The sequence below is a fragment of the Nyctibius grandis genome, chromosome 33 (assembly GCF_013368605.1).
Source record: "Nyctibius grandis isolate bNycGra1 chromosome 33, bNycGra1.pri, whole genome shotgun sequence".
In the NCBI taxonomy this organism is placed as follows: Eukaryota; Metazoa; Chordata; class Aves; order Nyctibiiformes; family Nyctibiidae; genus Nyctibius; species Nyctibius grandis.
Window position 1 is genome coordinate 2,681,360 of NC_090690.1, and position 23,916 is coordinate 2,705,275.

General features: G+C 39.8%; 1 protein-coding gene across 1 annotated transcript in view; it reads right to left on the reverse strand.

Moving 5' to 3' along the window:
- EBF2 (EBF transcription factor 2) overlaps nt 1–23,916 on the reverse strand; it is a 134,747-nt gene that overhangs the window by 25,853 nt on the left and 84,978 nt on the right. Inside the window, exon 7 of the mRNA XM_068421621.1 lies at nt 9,562–9,643. Coding sequence (XP_068277722.1) covers nt 9,562–9,643 — 82 coding nt within the window. The remainder of the gene's footprint in view (nt 1–9,561; nt 9,644–23,916) is intronic.

The following is a 23,916-nucleotide window of genomic DNA, read 5'->3' on the forward strand; positions in this document are numbered from 1 at the left end:
ATTTTCACAGATACAGCTGTCATAGTCTAGGTAAGAGAATGTCAAGCTCTAATTGTTGATAAAACTACATTCAGCATATAGCAGGAGAAACCTTGCCCTCCTCCAGGATTATGCTAGCTTAAAGAAAACGTTCTTGAGACAAGTTTAATTCATTCCAAAAGGTTCTTGTCATACCGTACTCTTATACTTCTCAAGCATTCTTGTCACAAAATGTGTTGCTTTTGTGTGCCAACTGATTTCATCATTGCACATTTGGGTGGAGTGAGACTCCATCCAAAGTGAACATTTCCCGCATGACATAGCTGAGCCCACTCAGATGCACTTCATTATTTTCCGTTAAACAATGGAAATAAATTTTAATCTCTCACTGGCCAGCCCAGAGCACACTATGGCAACAGGGGAATAGACCTGAATTATTCCAGTGTCTGAAATATTTACGACAAGTGTTTAAATTGTAACCAAATGTAAATAAAAAGTATATCATATATATACAGTTACGCTATATAATATATACATATCTGACCTCACATACACGAGGTACCTATGTGATAAACACACCCCCACATGCTCTCAGTATGAGATCTTTATAATAAATGCAGACTTCAAGTATACACACACTGCCCGTTTGAACAACCATTTGGGTGTAAATGTTGTGCTCAGTACAAGAGCCACATTTCAGTGAGAGTTGTAGAGCTCCCTGGAGCATGAGCCATAGCAAGAAATAGTCCTCTCTTTAGAAGATAAGTGCTGAGCATCCTCTATTCCCTGAGCCAGCACGAATGGAAGATGCACTTTTAGACCTCTCTCCATGAGCAGTTCCATTTTTATTTACCTCTCCCATTCATCACAGGAGGGTCAAAGCCACTTGGCATTTCACAGGCTGGGACCTAGGGTAAATAAATACGGCATTCTCAGGGACAGCATAAACTGCCAAGTTCAGATCTGGACCAGAACCTTCTCAGCATTTTGGACCTTATGTGCAGTAACCTCTAAGGTACTGCTGAAATTCAGCAGAGACCTTTGTCGTCTTTGCTACGACACTGCTAGCCAACTCATTATCAATGATATGGAGTAAGAACATGTGAGATTATGGACATAAAAATTACTGAACTTCTTCTTTGCTCCAGTCATTCCCTCTTGCCTGATGAAGATGACAATCCAATTGTTTTATACTGAAGATTTAAAAACAATGTTTTATGGATAAAAGGAAGAGGAATGTGCATTCCACTATGGTCTCTAACTCCCAGGCCCTTCCCTTTCACAAGCCAACAGCTTTCCCCCAGTGAGTATTTCCTGGGTCATGAAGGGTGACCCTTTCCATCTGGAATCAATCAGTCAACTCCTGACAACTTCCTGAAACACCTCACTCCATTTCCTGTTCTCTCCCCCTTCTCTCCTTCCCCCTGGTTTGCTTCACTCTTCAAAACTGCAGGCCACAGCAGCTTAATGTTAGAGGGTCAGACACAGTTAGACTCCAAAACACTACACAAGAACACCTTTGACCTTCAAAAATCTTTACATCTTAGCTAAACAAATCAAGGTCAACGTTTCTTACCATTACCTTGTTAACCATTTATATGCATTTTTGCCAATACCCTTCTGAACACATATTTATCGATAACACTTGTTCTCCTAACATCGTAAAACATTCCAGGCCTTTTTTTTTAAAAAAAACAACAACCTGTTTTAGTGCTGATGAAAGGTGATGTGCAAACTTCCCTGGATATTTAAATTCTCAGATTTGTCCACAGCACTGGCAAATTACTGGCAAATGGTTTTGGTGCATTTTTCTTTTCCTGATCTGATGGCACTACTTCTTGCATATGATAATTTGGCTTCTATGCCTATCCAGTTGATGCTCTTTTACCTAAAATCAGTAGTTAATGCAAAATGTAATCTTAAGGGAAGGATCTGAGAACATCATAATATGTCAGGTAGGCCACGGATTCCAGTAATTGTAGCTGAGGGCCCAATTTGATACAGACAGCACAAAGACTGAAGATTTTGTGCTGCCCAACAGCTGGATCAACCTATCACCTCTGTTGGAGCTTCAGAGGACAACCGATCAAGCAAGAAATAGACAGGACAATGTGTTATTCCTTCATCCATCCAAAGGTGGGTTCCATCTCTAGGAGCAGCAAAGGAGTTACAGGCTTCTAAGCAGCGTTTTGGCAGTTCTTAAGATTCTCGTTATTAGCTATGAAGCCACAGACATACAACAATGATTCCCCAGCAGTACTGAAGCAATGCACGTGCTGTATCTCCACATTACTTTTCTTTCCTGGGTGCATTCTGTAACGTAACCCCTGCTCAAAAAACAACTACCACGACATTCAGTCAAACTGTCTTTAGCACATTAACATTCTCTGAGCTGCATTGCCCCTCTTTCACTTCCATGCACAGTTCTAAGTGCTGTATTTCTTTACAAACCTTTACTTGGGTACTACAATCTTTCCTCCCTCACCTATACATCACATCAATATTTCTATATTCTAAAGTCTGCTCCTCTTTAAATCGCATATATGCAAGCAAATACACATCATCAGATATATAAAAGCTGTATCACTCACAGACACCTATTTAGACATATGGTACAAACATTCCAGGCATACAGGCATTTACTTACATGTAACATATCTCATCACTGTGTAAATGATCTCTCTCAAAAAATTCCTGTTACCATTCCAAGTGTGGAAAAAATTCTTTATGACATTGTACATCTGGAAACAATATTACAGTCCTGATGCACTTTCCCTTATAACTCTCTAGTCACAGCACCATGTTATTTTAACTTTTCAAAAGAATAACTACTATGAGAATTAAAAAAATTATCATCATTATTATTATTTTCCAGCTGGGTGGAAGAGAAGATGTCAAGCCCCATCCTGCTGTCTTCACTTGGACAGGGCTCCCATTGATGTCAATAGGCGTTTTGGGTGAGCGAGTAATACAGGAGTAGATGCTAGAATATAACATGCTTGCTTCATAGTTGGATTAGGAATAAGATAAACAATGTGAAAAATGCCAGCAACCTTTCTCTGCTCAAAACTTCCATGGAATTCTGTGGGAAATCCTCCCTGAGCCCCCGAGCCTGCTGCAAACTCTAGGCTAACAGAAAATCTATGCACATGGCCTTCCTTCCAGGAATGGGGCCTCCTAAGATTGTAGGGGCACAGGGTAGGAGATAACTCTTGGGTCACTGACATCTAGTCTCCTGCTATTACAGACAACCAAACCTTATAGCTACTTGTATAAATTTGTCTTCAACCATTTCAAGATTTCGCCTTTGGCACTCCTCTTTTTTTAAAGCCTATTTGTCCTGATGGTTAGGGAATTTATGGTTTACAGCCAAAATTTATTCCTAGTCAGTTTATACTTTATGCTAGCTTTAAAATTATTATTTCCCATTCTGACCTACCCTAGGATATTTTTAGACAGCAGTTACGTCCCTTCTCAATGCATGTCACTGAAGTATTTGAGCCAAGCTCTTGTCCACTCCCCAGTCACCTTAATGACCCATTCCTGCACCTGTTCCAACTTCATTTTCATTCTCTTTTGAAGATGGTTAAACCAGTATATTGTATTCCAAACAAGAAATCAGTAGGGTACAATTGTACAAATGCATCCTTCTTTCTACTGGCAAAGTTTACCTGAGACATAGAAGAATCTCATCTGTGGTTTGTTTTTAATAGATGATACACAACTCTGGCAACTCACTGTCACAGTGGCTATTTGGTCTTGACATCTGAGCACATTAAGCTCCTTGAGTGTTTTTTTCCTTTGCAGTTGCAGTCAGTCCCCCTCCCTTACTCATACAGAATCTAAAATAACATCACCTTTTGTTGAGTGAGTCACTATCTGATGAAGAAATCTGCCACCCCGTAATAGCTCTGGACTCTGCTGATACTAGTTGCATACGTTTCACAGTTTATACGTGGGAAATTAGTCTCCCATAAGGACATTAGTCCATGTACTATTCATCTCTCTAACAACAGTTCAGCGATCTCTATCCATATACAAATCTGGCCATGGGATTTTGATTTAGACCAGTTATGTTTTATTCTTGCTGTCTCTTTTTGTTTCTTTAAAGTCTACAACATTCCTAACTCACAATATTATCCCACCACTCTTACCCATTTTTCTTTTTCCTGAATGACACAGATCCTTCAGTGCTTCGTACTAGAAGCTAGCTGGGTGAATTCTCAAACACAGCCAGCTTCGCTCACGTGCCTCATGATGAACTGATCCAACCATTCTGAGGTCAGGAAGGAAATCTCCCCAGGGATACACCTTGTTATTTTTCCTTTCTCTTTCTCCCTAGAGCACCTTGAGGGGGATACCTGCCAGGAAACATTCCATGTCATGATTTCTGCTGAAAACAGAGGGCAATTGCTGACCTTTCTCTTTCTGTTTCTAAAAAAGCATGTTGGTGCAAAATTGATGTTCTGTTGCCTTGTACCATTCTTTCGACCATGGCACTGTAGGATCTGTTTAATCAGTATGTTCCTGGATGAAGCAGAACTCCCAATCAACAGGAGTCTAATGCGTTAGAACCAGGTCTCAGCTGAAGCATTTTAGCTGAAGTGCCTCATCTTAATTCCACAGAATTATTGTCCCCCATTACACACCGGTCGTTACCGTTAAGTATCATTGGGCTTCAATCAAGTTCTCTAGGAGAAGTCCTCATTAAATGGAGGGCATCATTTTTTTTTTATTCTGTTCCTGGGAGAATCACTCACCGAGAATACAGCAGTGACAGTAATGACAATAACTACGAAAACGCAGATTTGCAGATTAGCTGAACTCAAATAGTCAGCACTGTGGTTTCAATAGGTGATTTTAGCAGGCTTTTTGTTTCAGTTTCCCACTGACAATCTTTATTCAGAAATATTTTAATTGATAAACAATCAATATTTGCTTCAGTTAAATTCACAAGGACGTATTACTCGATCTGCATATGTATTTGGGCAGCCATCAAGTAACCATGAAGATATCCATTAGTTCTGTAAAGATCCCCTTTCCCTGCTTTAGCCACTGACAGACATTGAAGTAGTGAGTGACTCACAATAAAATTATGTTACTACCAGGGAAAAAAAACCTCCACTAAAACAATGATCACACATCCTTTAACTTCTGAGGTATAACAATTTTTTCAACAGTAGAGAACCTTTGCATTTGATTTTAAAAAATGAAAGTTAAGAGATTTCCATCATATCTTTGAAGCTCTACTTAATATCAAAGCAAATTTCATGTAGTTAATGTGATCACAAAGCAGCTGGTGTTGCTCTCCAAACTAAAGAATTATACTGAAAAAAAAACCCTCTTCAGGCATCTGGAGCTGTATTAAATTTACAATGCAGTGTTAACGTAACCTTTCCACCCCTTTTTCTCCCCACCCCCCTTTTTTCAAATGGGTGTGATATAAATGAAATCTAACATTTAATCTAGTTTAATATCTCGTAACTGTGCTATAAAATATCTAAACCTTATATCTAGAAGTGAGGCTGAGGCCAGGCTCAGAGACTGGATCCCAACGCCCTGGAACTTTGGGTATCAGCCAAACCAAGCCCAAACTGTGCAGCTTCACACCCATCTCTAATCAGAAGCATTAACTTGACACTTTTCCAGACATGAGTAACCATTCTTCCACGCTGGAAGAACTCAATAAGATGCATCGTACAGCACTATTTCCATGTCTCTTATTTATATTTGTATCTCAACAACAAAGGCTGAGTTTTGGGCTTTCATTCGATCTCCATTAAAGAGCAAAAATGTTTTTTGATGAGACCCTTTCAGTTCCAGGTTTCAGTAGAAACTTAAATGAGAACTTTGATATAATTGATATAATGATTCTCTCTTCTTTCTTTTTTAGCAACATAAAAAAAAAGAGTATCTTAATGTCTCCTGGAAATCTGACAAGCACTACTGCATTGAAAAGGAATATATTTGGTTCTGCAGAAAAACGTAGGTACAAATTAAAAGATATTCAACTGAGCACCGCTGCAGAAGTCTGTTTGAATAAGGAAAGTTAAATGCATGGAAACATTTGAAAGAGGAGGGCCTTAATAACAACTGCTGTACAAATAATTTATTAGAAAAAAACAAAGGGTTTAGATATGACCCAAGAATAAAACATAATGAATTAAATCATAAAGTGAATAAAGTACCCTACTGCACTGTGCTTTTTGACCTTGCTTTCACTCTGCTCCTATGTTCCTGTACTGGTAGGACTAACAACTGTCCTTTCAAACTTAATAAACAATTCTGCACTTTAATTACTTTACCTGTTGTAAATCTTAACAATTAAAATGAAAATGAACATGTTTACAGTGTGCAAGCACACCACTAGTATTTGAAGTAACCTACCTTTTTTTCCCACTTCTGACTTGGAGGGTAGCTGACAGACCATGCTCAACAAGCAGCAGGCAAAGAAGTGTTTGCCCAAATTTAAAAACAAAAAAAACCCTCCCCCAAAAAAAACCCAAATAATCAACCAAAAAAAAAAAGGAGGATCCAGAAGACAGACACAGTGGAGCACTCAAGATCTTTTGTTACATTCAGGGAAGTCATGCTTCTATCCTCAGAAACAACGAGGCAGACAGAGCACAAGCTGTCTTTGCTTATTATCTTTACAGTTCTTCATGGCTAATTTCCTTTGGAACACAGAGCTTTTTTACTCCCAATGTGTAAAATTTTAGCAACTGAACTGCTTTTTGTATCTTTTTTTATACATACTGACCTCTGTATCCCAGAACAAAGCTCATCAACCCACATGTCCAGTTTTGAACAAGCCTGAATGAAGATCCTGCTTTCACTCAAAACCTCAAGCATTTTGCAATTTGTCTCAAAGGGTTCATTTTTGTAAGTCTGAAAAAGACTCTTGTCAACATTTTTGGTTTTGACAAAAAGTAAGCTAAACCTAGTGGTTTTGCCTGATCTTGATTAATTTGGGGGTTTGAACTTAAATCTCACAGTGAAACTCAAAGGGTATGAACTCACACGGACTGGAAGCGCACAAGCAGTTTAAGCAAGCCCTGCAAAACAGAACCCGAGAGTTTCACTTGGCTCTATTTTTCCAACTTGGCATGTTGTAAGGCAGAAAACCCAGATGAAGAGTCTATCCCAGCTCATTTTCTTCTCCAATAAACTGCTGATTTTGGTACAAAGATCAAAAGCAAGGCCATACTTTCTCATATACAAGCCCCATGCCAGGTGGATGGGCTGAAGGTGTTCCATCAGTAACCACGTGGGTGCTCCAAGACTCGTTTCCGTTTCCTTGTTCAATGTTTCACTGGAAAATTGAAGTTCTTTAGGCTCTCTAACATCATCCTTTTGGGTGTGGAGATACAGAGGGGGAACAAAGAATAAGGCTGATACTAGAGACAGATTTCTGCCAAAAAAATTAGATCCAAAATTCTCCTGCAGTTCAGCACCTGATGGAAATCGAGGATTTTCGTTTCACTCGCTGTAGAGAGGGGGCAGCTAGAGTGAGATTGAAATCAGACCTGAATTTCTTCAATCAGACATGAATTTCTTCAGTGTTCAGGTGTGTTTGGATCCAGAGTTTATATTTTGGCTGTTACAACCAATATTATTTGTAATATGGCAGCGCCTAGAATCCCCAGGTGCTAATCAGGATACCCTTGTGCAAGATTTGTTACAAACTCATAACAAAACAAAAAAGAGAGACTCTGTATTTATATTTCATTACATTCCACAATCAGCTATTCTCAGAGCTAACAAGATCTGTTTACATGCTATAAATTGAGTTTTCCTTTACTCTCAGATTTTTTTGCATTCTTGGCAGGTGATGTCTAATTGGTGTTTTTCTTTATGGAAATTGCCACTTGAAAAAAAAATCAGTATTAATTTCCTAACAATAAGCACCTCTTTTTTTCTCATGTCTTATCATCTCTAAAAACACAGAAAGAAGTCACTGCAGTCTCTTTAAACTACTAGTGAAAAAAATTACATTGGTCAGGAATTTTTCTTTAAATTCATTTCTGCTCATAACAAAAAAGTAGTAACTCTTTTATAATTTTTCCCTACATTTCTTTAAAATTTTTGGAGCTTTCTGAAGCTTTCGTTTTGCAGTATTTCTCTTAAAAGTTGAACTCTTTTTTTAAATAAAAATATACCTCCTGTGAATTTTTCATTGCTAGTAAAAGCAAAAAAAAAATATCACTTGTCTGTGAAAACAAGTTTTGGTGGAAAGTTTTAAACAACTCTGTAAACTCCTGTGGAGTTTTAACTTCATTTATAAACAAGGAAACTGATGCAAGTGCCCGAGCAATGAAACATGAATTGCCCAACCTAAGGGTGTCACCTTCCCACTACAAGTCTTGTGGGTCTACAAGAAAATCACACATCCCTCCAGAAGCTAAAATCTTCTTTGTATCAGGGAGGTGACACAGTGAAGGTACAATAATAATAGTAAGCAGTAACAGCATTTACAAGGATAGTCCTGATTTTCATCAGCAGATTTCCAAGGCTCTGGCTGGCAAAGCATGCCCACGCTTTCTCAAACGCTCTCCTGAATCAAGACCACAAAGTTTTACCAAGGTGAGCAACCCCCTTTGGAGAGATGGAAATATATCCTAAAAGAAAGGAAAAATGGCTCCTCAAAGTCACCCAGCAGATCAATGGCACAGTCCAACCATCTGACTCGTAATCTCGCATCCCTTTCGCTAGACCGTGCTGCCTCACCCTCGAGTGCACGAGAGTCAGTTCTAGCACCACTTTCCTACAGCCTTCTCTGCCGTGCCACCTTTCACAGCACACAGAGACACGACAGTGCATCCAGGACGTAAAAGGCTTGAGCATTCACTTTACGTTTTTGTGAGGGCTAAGTTACATGTAAAATAGTTATTTATTAAACATAGTTGCTTAAAAGGTTAGGGTATGAAAGATGGGAGACTGTGCCTGCCTTTCTCTTCACCAGTGACACACTTCACCTCCTTCTGGGTTTTTATTAGCTGGTATTCACAATACATCAGCGACAGCTATGATGAAACCGGTGGCAGATTTCACTGCAAAGCAGCTGGGTCATTGTCCCGTGGGTCTTGTTGCTTTGCTGCGTGAGATCTTAAAGTGACCATTGCTATTTTGGCTTCTTTTTTTAAAGAAGCTGAAAGGGAGGGCATGAGAGAGTTAAAAGGCAAAAGAGATGGAAAGAGATAGGGAGTGAAGGGAAATGAGGAGACTGCTTGTGTACCACGCACAGAGCTACTTTGAAAAATTCTGAGGCATCTAAGTATCACAAACATGATCCCTGCTGTGGGCAGCTGTATGTGCGAGTGCTTTGCCCGAGGGTGTCAAATCAAATATCCACTGCTGGTTGGTATAGTACATCACTTCCCCTTGGGGATTCGAGTGGAAAAAGAGGAAAAAAGGGGGGAAAAAGGTTTAAACACAACAAATGGAGAAAAACTTTAACAATATCTGATATGGTTTATCATATACTGTCATCATATTTATCACTAACAATGTAGGAGAGAGGAGAGGGAAAATGAAAAGAAGCAAAAAAGCAGATAGGTTAATGCCGAGCCTTATAAGACTTACCTGGAACCGTCTCATATCTCTTGGGTTTCCTGCTGTTTTCAAACAATTCTGATTGCACTTGAGAAAAAATTTTAAGAAGAATCTGGAAAGATAAAGAACCACATCACTTCTATTAACCATAACAAAAAATGTCTTGTTATATTATGTTTTAAAGTATACAGTATCCTAGTGATTTACACGACGGTGTATCAGTAGAGCAGGACTGTAAGAACTTACCAAAACAGAAACAAAACAAACAAAAACAAACCATAAAAACCAGAAATTTATAAAGAAAACATCAGGTAAAGTATAACCAATGTGACTGTAATCTACCCTGAGCTGGGCCGTTAGCTGGTATAAGTCAACATATCTACTGCAATTTATGCCCGTTTCCTGACTGCATGTTTGACCACACAATTTTAGTCTCTTTCTTTATCTCTCCCTTGCATACAAGGTCTTTCTTTCGCTGTCTGAAGGGATTTTCCAAGAAACAATATAGAAGGATAATGTTATTGTAAAAACTACAAAAACCAACAGGGCAACTCTGAGGCAGATAAGCCTTGAAACTACTTAGAATGTATCAAAAAACACAGAAACAAATACAGCTCCCAGAAGAAGCTGACGAGATTTCATCATGACGATGTTTTAGTTATTAAGATTTCAGTAACTAAAGCAGAGAAGCAGAACTGCCAAGAATCCAGATTATAATCTTACACAGATTTTGCGAGCGGATAACAAAAACACAACCTGAAGTAATACATGACAGCTCATGCTGTCCAAGCAGATAAACCTATTAACATCATACAAAGTTCTCATGCCAATTATTTTAGCCCTGTCACATATGCCTATCTTTATGGGTTATTATTCTGTAGAGTTTAGCTTGTCATGCACACAAGTTGAATCTTCAGCGTGCTTGGTTGGCTTACCCAACACTATGCACTAGAGCATACAGATTTTACAGGTTAGAAATACCAGGCAGGTGTTTTTCTACAAGCTTTTCCACTAAATTTTGTCTCAAAGCCAGGGAGGAGAGGATTCATCCCTTTTGTTACCCGATTCATCCGTTTGAATTTGTGAATTGCAGAGGTAAAGAAACTACATGAAAAAATATAGTTGTTGGATTAAAACAAAACAAGCATGTCTTCAAAATTCAGATATAACAGGCAAGAAATTTTTTTGGCATCCTCTGTCACAAGTGAAAATATTTTCTGTGATTCTTTTCATTTCCATTTGTCAGACAAAATGGGTTTAACTGCAACAACTAAAATTTTTAAAAAATCAGAGACTTTAAGATAGACTTAGAAGGAAAAAGACTTGAATATAAGAAAAAATAAATAGTTGAAGAATTGATTTAGAATACAAAGAACAATTTATTTATTTATTTCTCTTGCTGAGTGCTTTCCTTACAAAAAAAAATCCGCTTTTGCAGTAAGTTAAAGTCCCAGGTGAGCCAGGCCTATTTCCCTTTCTGTTACTATGACAACGATTTTTTACCGCAGTCCCTAAGTCCCTTCAGAACTCACACATTCATGCCTTGAATTAGAACTTTAAAGGAGAAAGATGGATATTTCCTAGGGTTTACCAACAACAACCACCAAAATAGTCCTAACGCAAGACAATAAAGCAGAAATCCACTCTCCCTTGTTATTGCTACTTTCTTCGCACCGCTTACATCGCGGCATTTCTCTTCCATCTGCCCCAAACATACAAAGAAATAGCGAAGGATCTGATCCATTTATATGTTGCTTGAACAAACAAAACCCTTCCAAAACCTCACGACAATTGAGCCCACAAAAAAGACCCAGATAAGATCATATAAAAAGACTCTCATAAAGTACATCCTTCCAGTGAGCTTTTTAAATTAAAATGTTCCTTTTTTTGCCTTAAATCTCTCACAAACATTTTAAAAATATCTATTTATTTTCTCCGTGTGTGCATTTTGCAGACTGTTATTTTTATCTCCATCGTTCCTTCTCATTTATGATTTAAAGAGCTCACTGGTTCTTCCTGGGGCACAGACGAGGGTGAAAGTACAGCGTCCTCCTGCCGTCTCTCCTCACGTTGGCACTGAGGTTCAGTGGCAGAGACGGGTCGCTGCTCGGCTGTCAGAGGGCAACTTCTGTGAGCAGAGCCCTGGTCACCTCCTTGTATTCTGAACCAAAAATCCTACAGAGCTTCATGCCTCGGGAACAGCACCGAGTGAATATATTCTAGCAAATAAGTCTTATTGACTCCTTGTGCTAAAACCTGCGACCTCTTTTATTTGAACAATTCAGTAAGCAAGATTTTATCTGTAAGAATGTTTTCAGAAGGAAAAATGCTACGCACGCCGGCACACAAAGATTCACAGGAGAATCTGAGCCAGAAATGTTACTCACAAACACTCCTTTTTATCCTGCCCTCTTCTTACAGATATAAAAAAATATTTGCAGATACTTAAACAGCTTTATGTTACTGAGATCTACTTATGGAAGGAAAAACCTGCCGAACAGAACCAAACTATACAGTGAAACCAAGGCAAGTAACTTCTGCAATGAGCCGCTGGCTACTGGTTATTTTGGATGATAACTGCAAACAAAAATCTGCAAGTTGTTACTTTCGAGGAAAAATAAAAGATCAAATTAATTTGGAAAATGTCCAGTTTCCTTTTTAAATTTTTAAATGCTTGTGTCCCTGTTCATCTAGATAAGAAAAATGCTCAAAACGAACTAAAGAACGAAGAAAATCAGAGCAAAGGAAGGTGTTTGTAAGAGAACTCGCTGTGTCAGCTGAACTGACTTTGGGAAGAGCTAAGATCCTGCGGTAATGCATGTTACCCAAACCCCTAAAATCACATAAAAAAGGTAAAAATTCTAAATGTATGTTTAACAGTATCCCTGACTAACTCTGCAACACTGCATGGCAATGAACTAAATTCATATTTTCTGCTAAACGTCTCCAGAAAATTGGGGTTCAGATCCCCAGCAAACATAAATCACATAAAGCATATGCAAAAATTAACTTGGATTTCAGTTAGATCTGTGCCAATTCACACCAACACACGTATCGTCCCTTAAAAATACACAGAAAACAAAACTCTCCTCTCTCTCCGAGCCGTCCGCCTCCTACAAGCCGCAGCACGTTCCCGTCCCTCACGGACTGCTCTGCAATAAACAGCCCTCAGCATGCAAACACACCGAGCTGCAGGGTATTTAGCCAGGATATTTAACCAACAGCAATTTGGGGAGTCCCACTTGAGACAACTTAAAGGTGCCTGACTTTCTGGAATTGCTGAGCACTGGAGCTGCTGAAAATTGTGCACCTTTAGGATATCACAAATTGGGCAGCAGTGATTCCTCATCTCACTTTTGAACGTGCTGGCCTTGGGGTTTAGCACTTAAGCACTGGGGCAGTATCACATATATAGCCTGTGCTGTGATGTTCAGAGTTTGTTTGGAGCTCACTGGATATGCTGCACGGAGGCAGTTTTCCCTCCCTTCACCCTAGATTTATGTTTAGTTTTATCAAATAAACACACAAGAATTTTTATCTTTCCTCTAGTTCAACCACATCTCTCTTTTTCTCCTTTCAGAGTTTCTCCAGTCAAATTTTAGCCGCAACTGGGCATCTGCATGAAGTATTTGGTAGGTCGTTATATATACATATATATTTTAAGTGGTTGCATCTGGGAAAGGCATTAATATTTATTGCAGCATTAGAATAAAAATGACTTGGGGGGAGCAAAGAGGAGGGAAGGTTTAGCACTAAACGAAGCTGATTTAGGGGTAACAGGAGAATTGCAGAAAGGCTTTATTATTATTTTAAAATGAGAACCTGTAGCCAGTTTTTGGCCTTAACCTATACATACATCAAAAAATAAAAACCAGAATGCTAAAAAATTAGCTCATTTTCATGTTTCTTAGCCGGCCTTTCTTCCTTCCTAAGGAGGCGTTAGCTAGGAGTTTAGCAGATCACTCTGGTTCCAGTCAAGCAGAGAGAGCATGGCCCAGCCATCTCATAGATCAACATCTAAGGACACTGGGGGAAAACCTAAATACTTTTGAATGACTACCACTAAAAATTCTGGCACTGCTATAGAAAACCTGACTAACTTAATGCATAGACATAAAATTAAGATAGAACTACAGACTTATCCCTTTTTTCCTATTGTCTCTCTCATATAGCCGAGCTTTCTATCTACAGAGTGATGCACTTGCAGAGGTCTCCAAAATGCCGCCTTAAATGTAACTCCTTCTTTTAGGATTTAGAGGGAGCTATTTTAGAAGTTACTGCTCCTCCTACTGGGAGTTACCATCATGCTGAGGAGGTAGGCTGGTGAATCATTTAAGTGCCCCTTTTTCAGTAGGAAGACAGCTGTGTTCTCTCAGCGATTTTTCAGCAATACTATGAGCAATCCTCTCTGACTTTGTGGGACCGCAAACTGGGAGCTCTCGTACAATCCGTAACACAGTTGAGAGGTAGCAGAACAAATTCCCCTGCAGAGGGTTGTCGATGGACAGTGAGGAAGGGTAAGGGCAAAGCAGGTAACATCTTTCATCTCTCAAGCTCTTTCCAAAGCAACTGCTGAGCCACACTCCCACCTCGTCTATGTATTGTTAGGTTCTGTACCTACCCGAGGCAACTTAAAAATGTGCCTAGAACCAGGAAGCATGTTCCACACCTTTGAGAATGTTTATCTTCCATCTCCAATGACTGAGAAAAACCTTAATGAAATCCTGTTGGAGTCAAAAAAATAAATCTTTCTTGTGACTTCAACAGGACTAGACAGAAGCCCTAAAGAGCAGTCCCACATGCAACTGAAGGTGTAGTTTTAAAAAAAAAAATCCATTAATGTTTTTTTAAAACCCTGCCACAAGACCTGGGACTGATTAGTCTCACCACATGGAACCACAGAAATAGATAATACGCTTTGCGCTTTTATAGCGCCATTCTGTGGGACTTAAACTGCAATTAATTCTGCCTCACAAAACCCCTCTGCAGCAGGTGGTGAAACTCCCCATTTTACAGGCAAAGATGCCAGGCCCTGGAAACTGGGAGGGAATTGCTCCCCATCACATCGCAGGTCTGCCGCAGAGCTGGGACTAGGACTCAGATCTCCTGACTCCTGGTTCTACATCTTAACTAACCTGTGGTTTTTACCTGGTGAGCAGCCTTTGGATACACTTCAAAACTATCCCTTGTAAAGCAAATACTGAGATAATCCTGTCTTGTCTGGGTTACTGTAGAGTTTGGATTCATGGCCCCAGTCATTTTTTGGCATGAGAACATGTCTACCATCTAGTATGATTACGTTTATCAGCAAATCCTGTGATGCCACAATCTAATGAGAATATAAAGATATGGTGGCATTCTGCTTAAATAATTAAAGTGCTTCCAAAAAGTCACAAAGTGAACGAAGAAAAAACTAGAAGCTGTTATTATGAATATCTTTGCTCCAGTTAAACAATATTAAGATTAAATACACTATGAACTGCAAAACTATCATTACAGTGAGGGCCTGACTCCAACTCCATCAAAGCTAGGAAATTCTGAGATCAGGGTCTCCCATCCTCCCCTCGACTCACCCATGTGTGTCTTGGCATTGCAAACTCTGAGATAAGTGTGACAAGTAACCCTACCCGATGCCACAACACGACAAAGGAGAAGGCTTTACTTGAAATGTCTTCCTTTCAAAGGGACTAGGTCAGATTTTGCACCTACATTTGAAGGTCAGTATTTAAAATCAATTAATTGCATTTATTTGATATAATCATCTTGATTTTAATGAATATCACAGTAGAAGACTTCTTTATAATCTGAATATTTATCTCTGGAGTAATTTCATTCTATTATGTCAGTGTGTATTATTAAGGAGCTGATGAGAAAATTTCCTACTCTTTTCCTGCAGTTATAGTCAGTGTGGGATCAGGCATTGCACAAAGGCATTCTAAATGAACATCCACCTTATACTGTGTGAGAAATGAGTGAGGTTATTACAATAATCCAGAGTATTTATATGATACTCCACAAACAGCAGCTAATTAATCTTCACAAAACTCCTGTGCATAAAGTGTGAACCCAGTTTAGCAAATGTGAAAGCCAACATATGTAGGTCAGAAGACTTTTCTGAGTTTGTGAGAGATTTACTGAGAGAGAAGGGAGTAGGAGTCAGATGACACAAGGTCCCAAGCCTAGGCCAGGAGAAGAGGAGTTGGCTGTTCATTTATCACTTGTTTTTTAATAGAAAGACTCCAGTTGCACCAAAAAATGCACATGGACATTATGCCTGCTACTCCTGCCCCCAACAACGTCCTCATTTCCTCATGGGAAAAATGAGAAACGCTTCTCTACCCTCTTCCCTTAATTCAAAGTAATTTCTTCAGGTACATGACCACCAGTCTGGTGAGACTTTTCCCCAGCTCCACACTTCTGCAAGCAGACTATGCAAGAGAATTCCTCAGCGTTGCATGAGAGATTAGATTGGTGTATGCAAACCTAAGGGCGATGGAGCAACTGCTCCTTTGAGGTCCCTTCCTCATAAATTCTTATTATTCTTATTTTTATGCTTCCACCTATATTTTCTGCCACATACAGCCCTTTAAATTACCGTTACATCTTTCTCCTCATCTCACCTCTCTGATTGTCTCTCAGCTTCTAGGCACTGATCCTGACCCCTTTGTACAGGAACTTTTTCCTGCGCTTTACATTTCTTTTCCAGCTTTGAAATAGATGCTTGCCATGGTAAAGTCCACTCCTGCAGAGGTCTAAAGAGTACAGTTCAGGAGTAGCTGCACTGATCTTAGCAGAATTGTAATGGCAAAAGTGAAGCTGGCTTCAAGATGTGAGGCTTTTGTGTATTTGTACTTGTATTATTAAATCAAGGTGGTTTGGACCAAAATCTACAGGACACAAAGATCTTTTGCACTGAGGAAAGCCTAGATCAGAAGTTTTCTGTTTAGGCCCATCTTTATTATTAAATTAATATTTAATCAATCAATAACAGCATACTCATTCCAAGATGCTCGCAATGCAAAGCATATGAAGACATGCAGATCAGATAAGTGTAATAGGGAACAGGTGGAATGAGTGCTTTTATTTTAAAAAAAGGAGAAAAGCTCAAAAAGGACTTTAAAATGCCACAAGGCATTATATCCCTCAAATAAATTAGAAACATCAGATAATTTTAAGTATCAAAACAATTCAGTTTTCCAAGGCTAACAGTCAAATGTCATTTACCAACATCTACTGTTTAACATCCTGTTTTCTTTCTCCCTCACTTAGTCAATCACTCCAATTTAGATGTTAGAAGTTTAAGTTTTGATGTGGGACTGTTACTTAGGGCCTCTTTTTCTGTGCCTAGTACGCAGACCTGGAAAACCACCTGGAAACACCACGGGAAAGCAGAAGACTATTACTAGTCAGTCTCTGGTTTGTACAGTCTCTGGCCCCTTGCAACACTGAGCTCAGAAAAGCTAACGCTAGAGATGGATGCAAAAATGGAACAAAAAAAGGTTAGCGATTAAGCTAAGGTAGGCCAACGGATCAGCCTACCTTAAAAGACAATCTTAAAATCACAGGATGGCAGTACCCATCTTAAAAATGCTTCTAATTATGATTTGTCATGCCAAGAGGTCCTAATCACACTTGGGTAAGTAACACTCTGGGCAATGGATTAAAGAAGATACAGGATGAAAGTGCTGGTGTCCTGTAGTTCAGATGGATCAAGAAAGAACGTTGCACCTTGAGTCCACAGCAACGGCTGGACTTGAATTCCTATCCGACTCCCAGTCTCCTGCCCTAACCACAGAACAATTCCTCCTCAAATATCCCATCTCTCTGCAGCCTAGAACGTGATACTTCTGTCGGCCCTATATCTAGTGGCCTTTTTTTTTTGAGCTTAGTTTCCAAACTAGCAGTAACTGAATGTAAATCTGCAATATGTCATCCAAACCCAAAACATGTCAGTAAACTTGATATTTATATTCTGTACATTTTCCACCTTCTGCACAATTTTCAGCTCTAAAGTAGACTCTCTTCCACTCTTTCTGAGCAGCAGCAGGCACACACATCCACAACTGCAATTCACACTCGTTTGGTAAATGCTTATTCTGTCTTGCAAAATGATCCCATTTTCAAGAAACAAGGGTTGGGGGGAGTGCACTGCCGGTTACAGACAGTCATTTCTCAGTGCTGAATGTAGTTATTTGGCATGGCCACATTTGCTAGGAAAAAAAATCTCCAAGGAAAACCTCCTTGTTTGTGCACTCTGATGAAAACCTGACACCATTAATGAAAATAATAATTGAACTCTATGGGTTCGAATTGAAAATGAAACACAACACTAACAGCGTGTTTGTAATTGCAATTGTTCTCCAAAAAGTCTTTGGAGGACTCTTTGCAATCTGAGCAGTTTCCCTTTTCCTTTGGGTTTTCCTCCTTCCTCCCACGCCAAAACTTTCCAGTAACTTACAAGACAATGGCTAAAAGCTTATTTATACTGTAAGATCCATATTATTCATGCCATTTGGCACAGGACCAAATGCCATAGCATAATCAAAAGTCAATAGGCAGGGAGGTAATAGAGTAGAGGATTGGGCTGGCGGGCTGTTGAAAGGGACGTTCAGATAATATTCCCTGGTTTATTACAGTATCTATGGGCTCCAACTGTGCTAAGCATTGCACGGTCACGTTGTGAAATTGTTATTGGAGAAAAGAGATACACAAAGGACAGGAGGAAAGAAAGGCTTTTGTACACATTCCACTGATGGGCAAGTCAAGGCACCTAGAAATTAAGTGACTTACCCCATAGCATAGATCAAATTGCTCTTCCAGCCCAGAACCACGTACCATTCCTGCAAGTCCATGTTTGTGATTTTACTGGTTCTTTTTAACAGTGACAAAAATTTCATAAAGCTCGTTGTCTCAGAACATAACACCCAGCAGGATTTTAAAAACACGGCCAAATTCTTCTTCATGACACTTATGGCAGCCTCAGCAGTACACACGTGGGTTGGTGCTGGACTCCACCACACAAACATAGGCCTGATGATGCTCTGCAATGCTGGTTAGTCTATTCATTCTTTGGTACACACTTTGTCCTTAGAGCCCTACACAGGTGCAAATTAACTCAAGTTCTACTTTGCAAACCCTACGGACCCCAGAAAAGGCTTACACAGGTGCTAAAGGAGCACAGAATCTGATCCCCACTCATTTTTTTTCCATACCCAGAGAAACCTACAATTCCTTTACCTTCTGACTCTTCTAGCCTCTTACCTCATCGCTCTCAAAAAATATTTGTCTGTTGAGCCATGCTAGGCTGAACATTGAACACCGATTACACCAATAGCCTTTTTGCTGCTGATGGCTCTGCTGGTTTTTACTATTGCTGCCAGATGGCAGAGGCCAGCAGATAAAAACTCTCTGCCCTGCAGTTAATGCAGAACTTGGTAATAACTTTCCGGTGACTCCAAGAGATCAGAGAGTTGCACTGATGCGAATGTTAGAGACGGAACCAAGGTTAGGCACCTATTTTACACCTGCCAGAGTGGATATTGCTCAGCTGAAAGCTCTCACTCACTTATGAAGGCAAGAGCATTGCCTGTCCCTAAACTGTTTTCGCACAGACTAAACATGCATTCATTTGCTAAAGAGGCAAATTTACATCCCAGCACCTTGGGTCCACACACATTTTGCCTCCTCCTCCTTTTCTGAGGTCTATTCAGTTGGTAGATTTGCACCTATTGTACTTCTGGGTCTAGTCACAGATGACCTTGAATCTGAACATTGGTGTAACATTATATTCCTATGACAGATTTATAGATTGGCAGATAGGGGTGCGTTCAGTGCATTCCTTCCCTAAGACAGGACAGCATCCAATGTTTGTTAGCATCATTAAACTAAAACTGACTTTTCACCTGCTCCCATACCATATGCAGCTGCAAATTTTTAAATTAAACTATGAAGCCATGCATAAATTTACATATATTACAGACTAGCCTCTCCATTTAACATGCAAATGTACTCCAATGTTTCAGAACACCTTCTGTCGCTAATTAATTTGCTGAATTATAATTAGACTAATCCTGCATAATTAATAAGCACAGATTTTTTTTTAATTTCTAAGCAGCTTGATGAGATCATTCACTTCCTTCTATAAACTGCTAAGTAACTGTTAAAAAAAATCTGGAAAGAACATATGTGAAAAGGTATGTTTGATGTCGCATACAAATTTAAACTAGCGGGCGAGCTTCAAGAAAGTCAAGATTAATATAAGTGTGTGGTTGAAGCAAAGAGACCGTGGGTGCGTTATTTTCAGGGGCGAGGACCAAGATTTTCTGTGTCTATTTTATTCCTTTTGCTTTTACCCATCGGACCTTCCAAGATCATAGACTGAGACAGAAAAGGATTACAGAAGCGTATGCAGCATTAGGAGATGTTATGATATTAACACACCGCTGTATATCAAAACACCCTCCCTGTACATGCTGTGTGTGGGTAAGCTCCTTTGATGGTATTTGGAATTGTTTTCATTTCAGCTGCCAAAACCAACGGAGATCATTCTAGTGAAACAATTAAGTGCTATTAGCACTGGATTCATTCTCTAATGATTAAAATGAAAGGTCTTGCTTTAATGTTGAAGAGCCTGGATTTGGAGAAATACGCATGCCAATAGGTTTTTTAAAATGTGCAGTGTTACAGGCCATATACTAGGGAGCCTCCTCCTGATGCACAAAGCAACCCTTATGCATAAACCAGCCAAGTCCTAAGATGTCACCCAGCAATTTAATTGTGCAGGGAAAGAGCGAAAGAGCATCCAAAATATCACAGGATATTTTGCAAACAAGAATGCAAACGATAATATGACTGTATTATATTAATAAACATACACACGCATTGTCTGTAACTTCATTTGCTAATTACTGTATTTATTTCTATGCTTTTTGATGTATATTTCAGCTCTATTGCTAACAGCCTTGTTTAGTCTTCACTTCAATCCTTCTCAAATGCAACGCTCACCAATATCACCGGGTGTTTGCTTCAATTGTGAGTAAGCAAAATCTGAAACCAAGACCTCATGATTCAACCCAAACAAAGGAAGCAAGAAGAAAAAAATGAATTCCTGTACTAGGAGATTGCCAAACCACTTAAAGCCTTCAAGTGTGGCTTGTCTACTACAAACGATACACATAAAATACTTGTCAGACACTCATGCCTGAAGCCTTTTGGTTTTTTTATTAATTTGGACAAGTACCCTTCTTCAGATAAATGTATCTTTAAATTGACTTGGGCTCTGCATATCCATGCATAAACAGAAAATGTAAAAGAGCTGCCTTACACAGGCCAAGTTCTTGGCACGGTGTGCCAGCCAAGCCACTTTCTAGTATTTCTCACTGGACAGTCAATGGGAAGTCACTTTTTTTTTTTAAAAAAAAAAAAGAAAAAGGAAAAACAACAACTTTTTTGCCCAAGGAAGACTGGAAATCATCCTGCTGTGCTTTAACTCATTGTAGACCTCCTCAGAAAAGACAGGGGCTTGTGAATGGCACAGGTTTAACAAAGACCTCTCTTTAGGAGAAGAAACACCGTCTCAAATTTAAAAATCTAGAACTGCTCCCTTGGAATCCCAAGCACTCACGAAGCACAGCAATACCATGAGACCTATTCGTTGTGGCAGACTACCCTGGGACTAAAGGACTTCAAACATGGAATAGCTGCTCTAACAAGTCTATGTTATGTATCTACAGACAGCCCCAATATACATTGTTTTACTAACAGCCACTGAACACATCACCAGATGACAGGGGAAGCTAAAGAGGAAATAAATGAACAACATAAACAGAAAACACCTTTCTGTCTCATACATCTCCATTTCTTATCTCCCCATACCCCAGCTCAGCAGACAGCAAAGATGCAATGAGTTAAAAAAAAAAAATACAGAATTGGGTCTCTGTTTTTCACTCCTCATTTCTGCCTGCACCTCATTTTAAACCATGGATGAATTGGCCCAAAGATATATAGGTCACATGGCTGAGGCAGAAATAGAATCCATATCTCCAGAGCCACAGTGCCGGGCACACGAGCAAGTCACTGAAATTCTTTAAAGCTATTCTTGTTTTGTCAGAATAAGATATTTTGCAGCCACAGCATATGGCCAAAACCAAATGTCAGCATCCACATCTTTCAGAAGATTTCTGATGTCCAGGGCTTCCTACCATTTCCCAATTCTTTGACCACGGAATTTACCACAACTGATATGCTTTTGCACTTTGTTATTGTTTCAAGTCCTGAAAGAAGATCATATTTATGCACATACGCCTATGTAGAGAGAGATAATTTTGCTTTAAACAGAAAAATGCTGAACTCTGAAACCCACCTTTTTCTATGTTTTAGCATATATCCTCAGAAACCAACTACTGTTCCAAAGGAAAAGAGTTGATATTTTAGACATATATGCACCATCATGTATTTATAAGAAATAAGAAAATTTCAAGTGGCAGTAAATAAATTAATACATTTAAAGTGTTTCGACCTTTCACTGCAAACATTTCATTCATCTCTGCTTACTAGCCTCCAAATTTAATTAACCTTTTCAGTACCCTTTGATGTAGCACATATGTGCCAGAGGTCAAAAAAGAAGCAGCATTTTGGGGTATGAACTCTGTTAATTGGCAATGGGTGAGCCTCGAATGAGACAGCAGTTTAATTTGAAGAAACATCCCACAGCTGATGTGCCTTTCAGGACCTTAGTGTGGGGCTGCAGTGAAAGGGCAGGGGGGTGGTGGGCAGAACAAGGGCAAATCTACTTCCCTTCACTTGAGTATCTCTGCTGGGGTTGACACTCCAAGGGACTTGACTTTGCCTGTTTTGACTTCCCAGTTATTTCAGGGCAAGTGTCTTACCTAAGAAGTTATGATGATTATGAAGATACATAGCAAGATAAGATACGTTTTCAGTGGGCTCAGTATGAGGCCCTTTAGAAAAAACACTGTACTAAGATGCACATCTCTAGAATCCAACGGGTCCAAACATCGGCATGCAATTTTTCTGGGCTCACGATTTAAAACCATGACTATACATCCACACCCCCCCACAAGCTCAAAGCACAGGTTTCACGCCAGAAGAGCCACTTGGTGCAACTGCACACAGCATCAAGTCTCAGAGTTCAAAAGCAGCCTGGATTTTCATGAAATATATCACAAAAGCCACGCTCCTTGAAAGTGTCTTCCATCGGGCACCCAGAAATCAAGATGAGGTAAAATTCAAACACTTGGGCAATCAGCTTGCTATAAACTCATGGCTGCAGCAAGTTATTTTGCCTCTGGCAACTGCCGTATGCTACAGGAGAAATTGCTTCTCTTCACTCCATCCCTCCCTCTCTCACACGCGCACCCCAAGTTGACTGTGCAGTGATGTTAACAGGAGAGGAAAATTGCTTCCTGACCTTTCCACTGATCAATTTACACCCTGAAGCATGAGATTGGTTTCATTTTAGTGTGTATATGTAATACCTACTCCCACATCACTTTAGACAATGCAAAATTTGCCGTTCACTCGAATGGCTGCACGTGTTCAGATCCAGTTTTAGTGGTGGCCTCCTTCAAGACACCCATCTGGTAAGCGAGCCAGTGCTTTAGCACAGCGATTGGTGCCCGTGCTTCTGTGGTGAAGCTCAGAGTTGTGATTTCCCCCTTGATCACTACAGCACATCCATGTGTATATTCATAAAGTTGTTCTAGAGCTTTGTGTTCAGCTGCAGAGCCTTACCCTCTGGCTAGAGCAAAACACATTCCCAGGGCTTCTGTGAGAGAAACCTAAATGAACACTTTGTGATTTCAGCTCCTGGCCTTCCACCTATGGAAAGCGACTGAGGCCTGTGAAATGTACCAAATGAAAAAAGCAAGTAGCTGATTACTGGGCCTCTTGACATGGCAGATACAGACCTGGCTTTGGACGACGTGACCGTGAGGGGAATTGCAGGAGGCTGCAGAATGTGGACAGTCTGGGACCACCTGTCCCCAACCTTCCAACCCCCGACCCAGCTTCTGATCACACGACTCAAGCCAATGATTAATCAATACCCTGTGTAACCAATAGCTTCCTATGCCCGACCAGAGTGGTCATTCATGCGCTGGGTTGTTTGTACTTTTTAATCTCGTTAAGGTAAGACTTCTGCAATGCTCTGCGTTATGACTAGACTAACGAGCTTCTGTGAGGGCTCCAGATGTTTCCCAATGCAGCAACTATGATCTATATTCTTCATTCACTTCCAATTCTAATATTCTTCCCTGAGTTGAGGAGATCATAGGGACAGATACAACTCGATGCTTAAGTAAGTATTGCAAAAGCCAGAGTTCAGGCTTTTTTCAAGAGTTTGGCAGTGTAAAGCTAGACACAAGC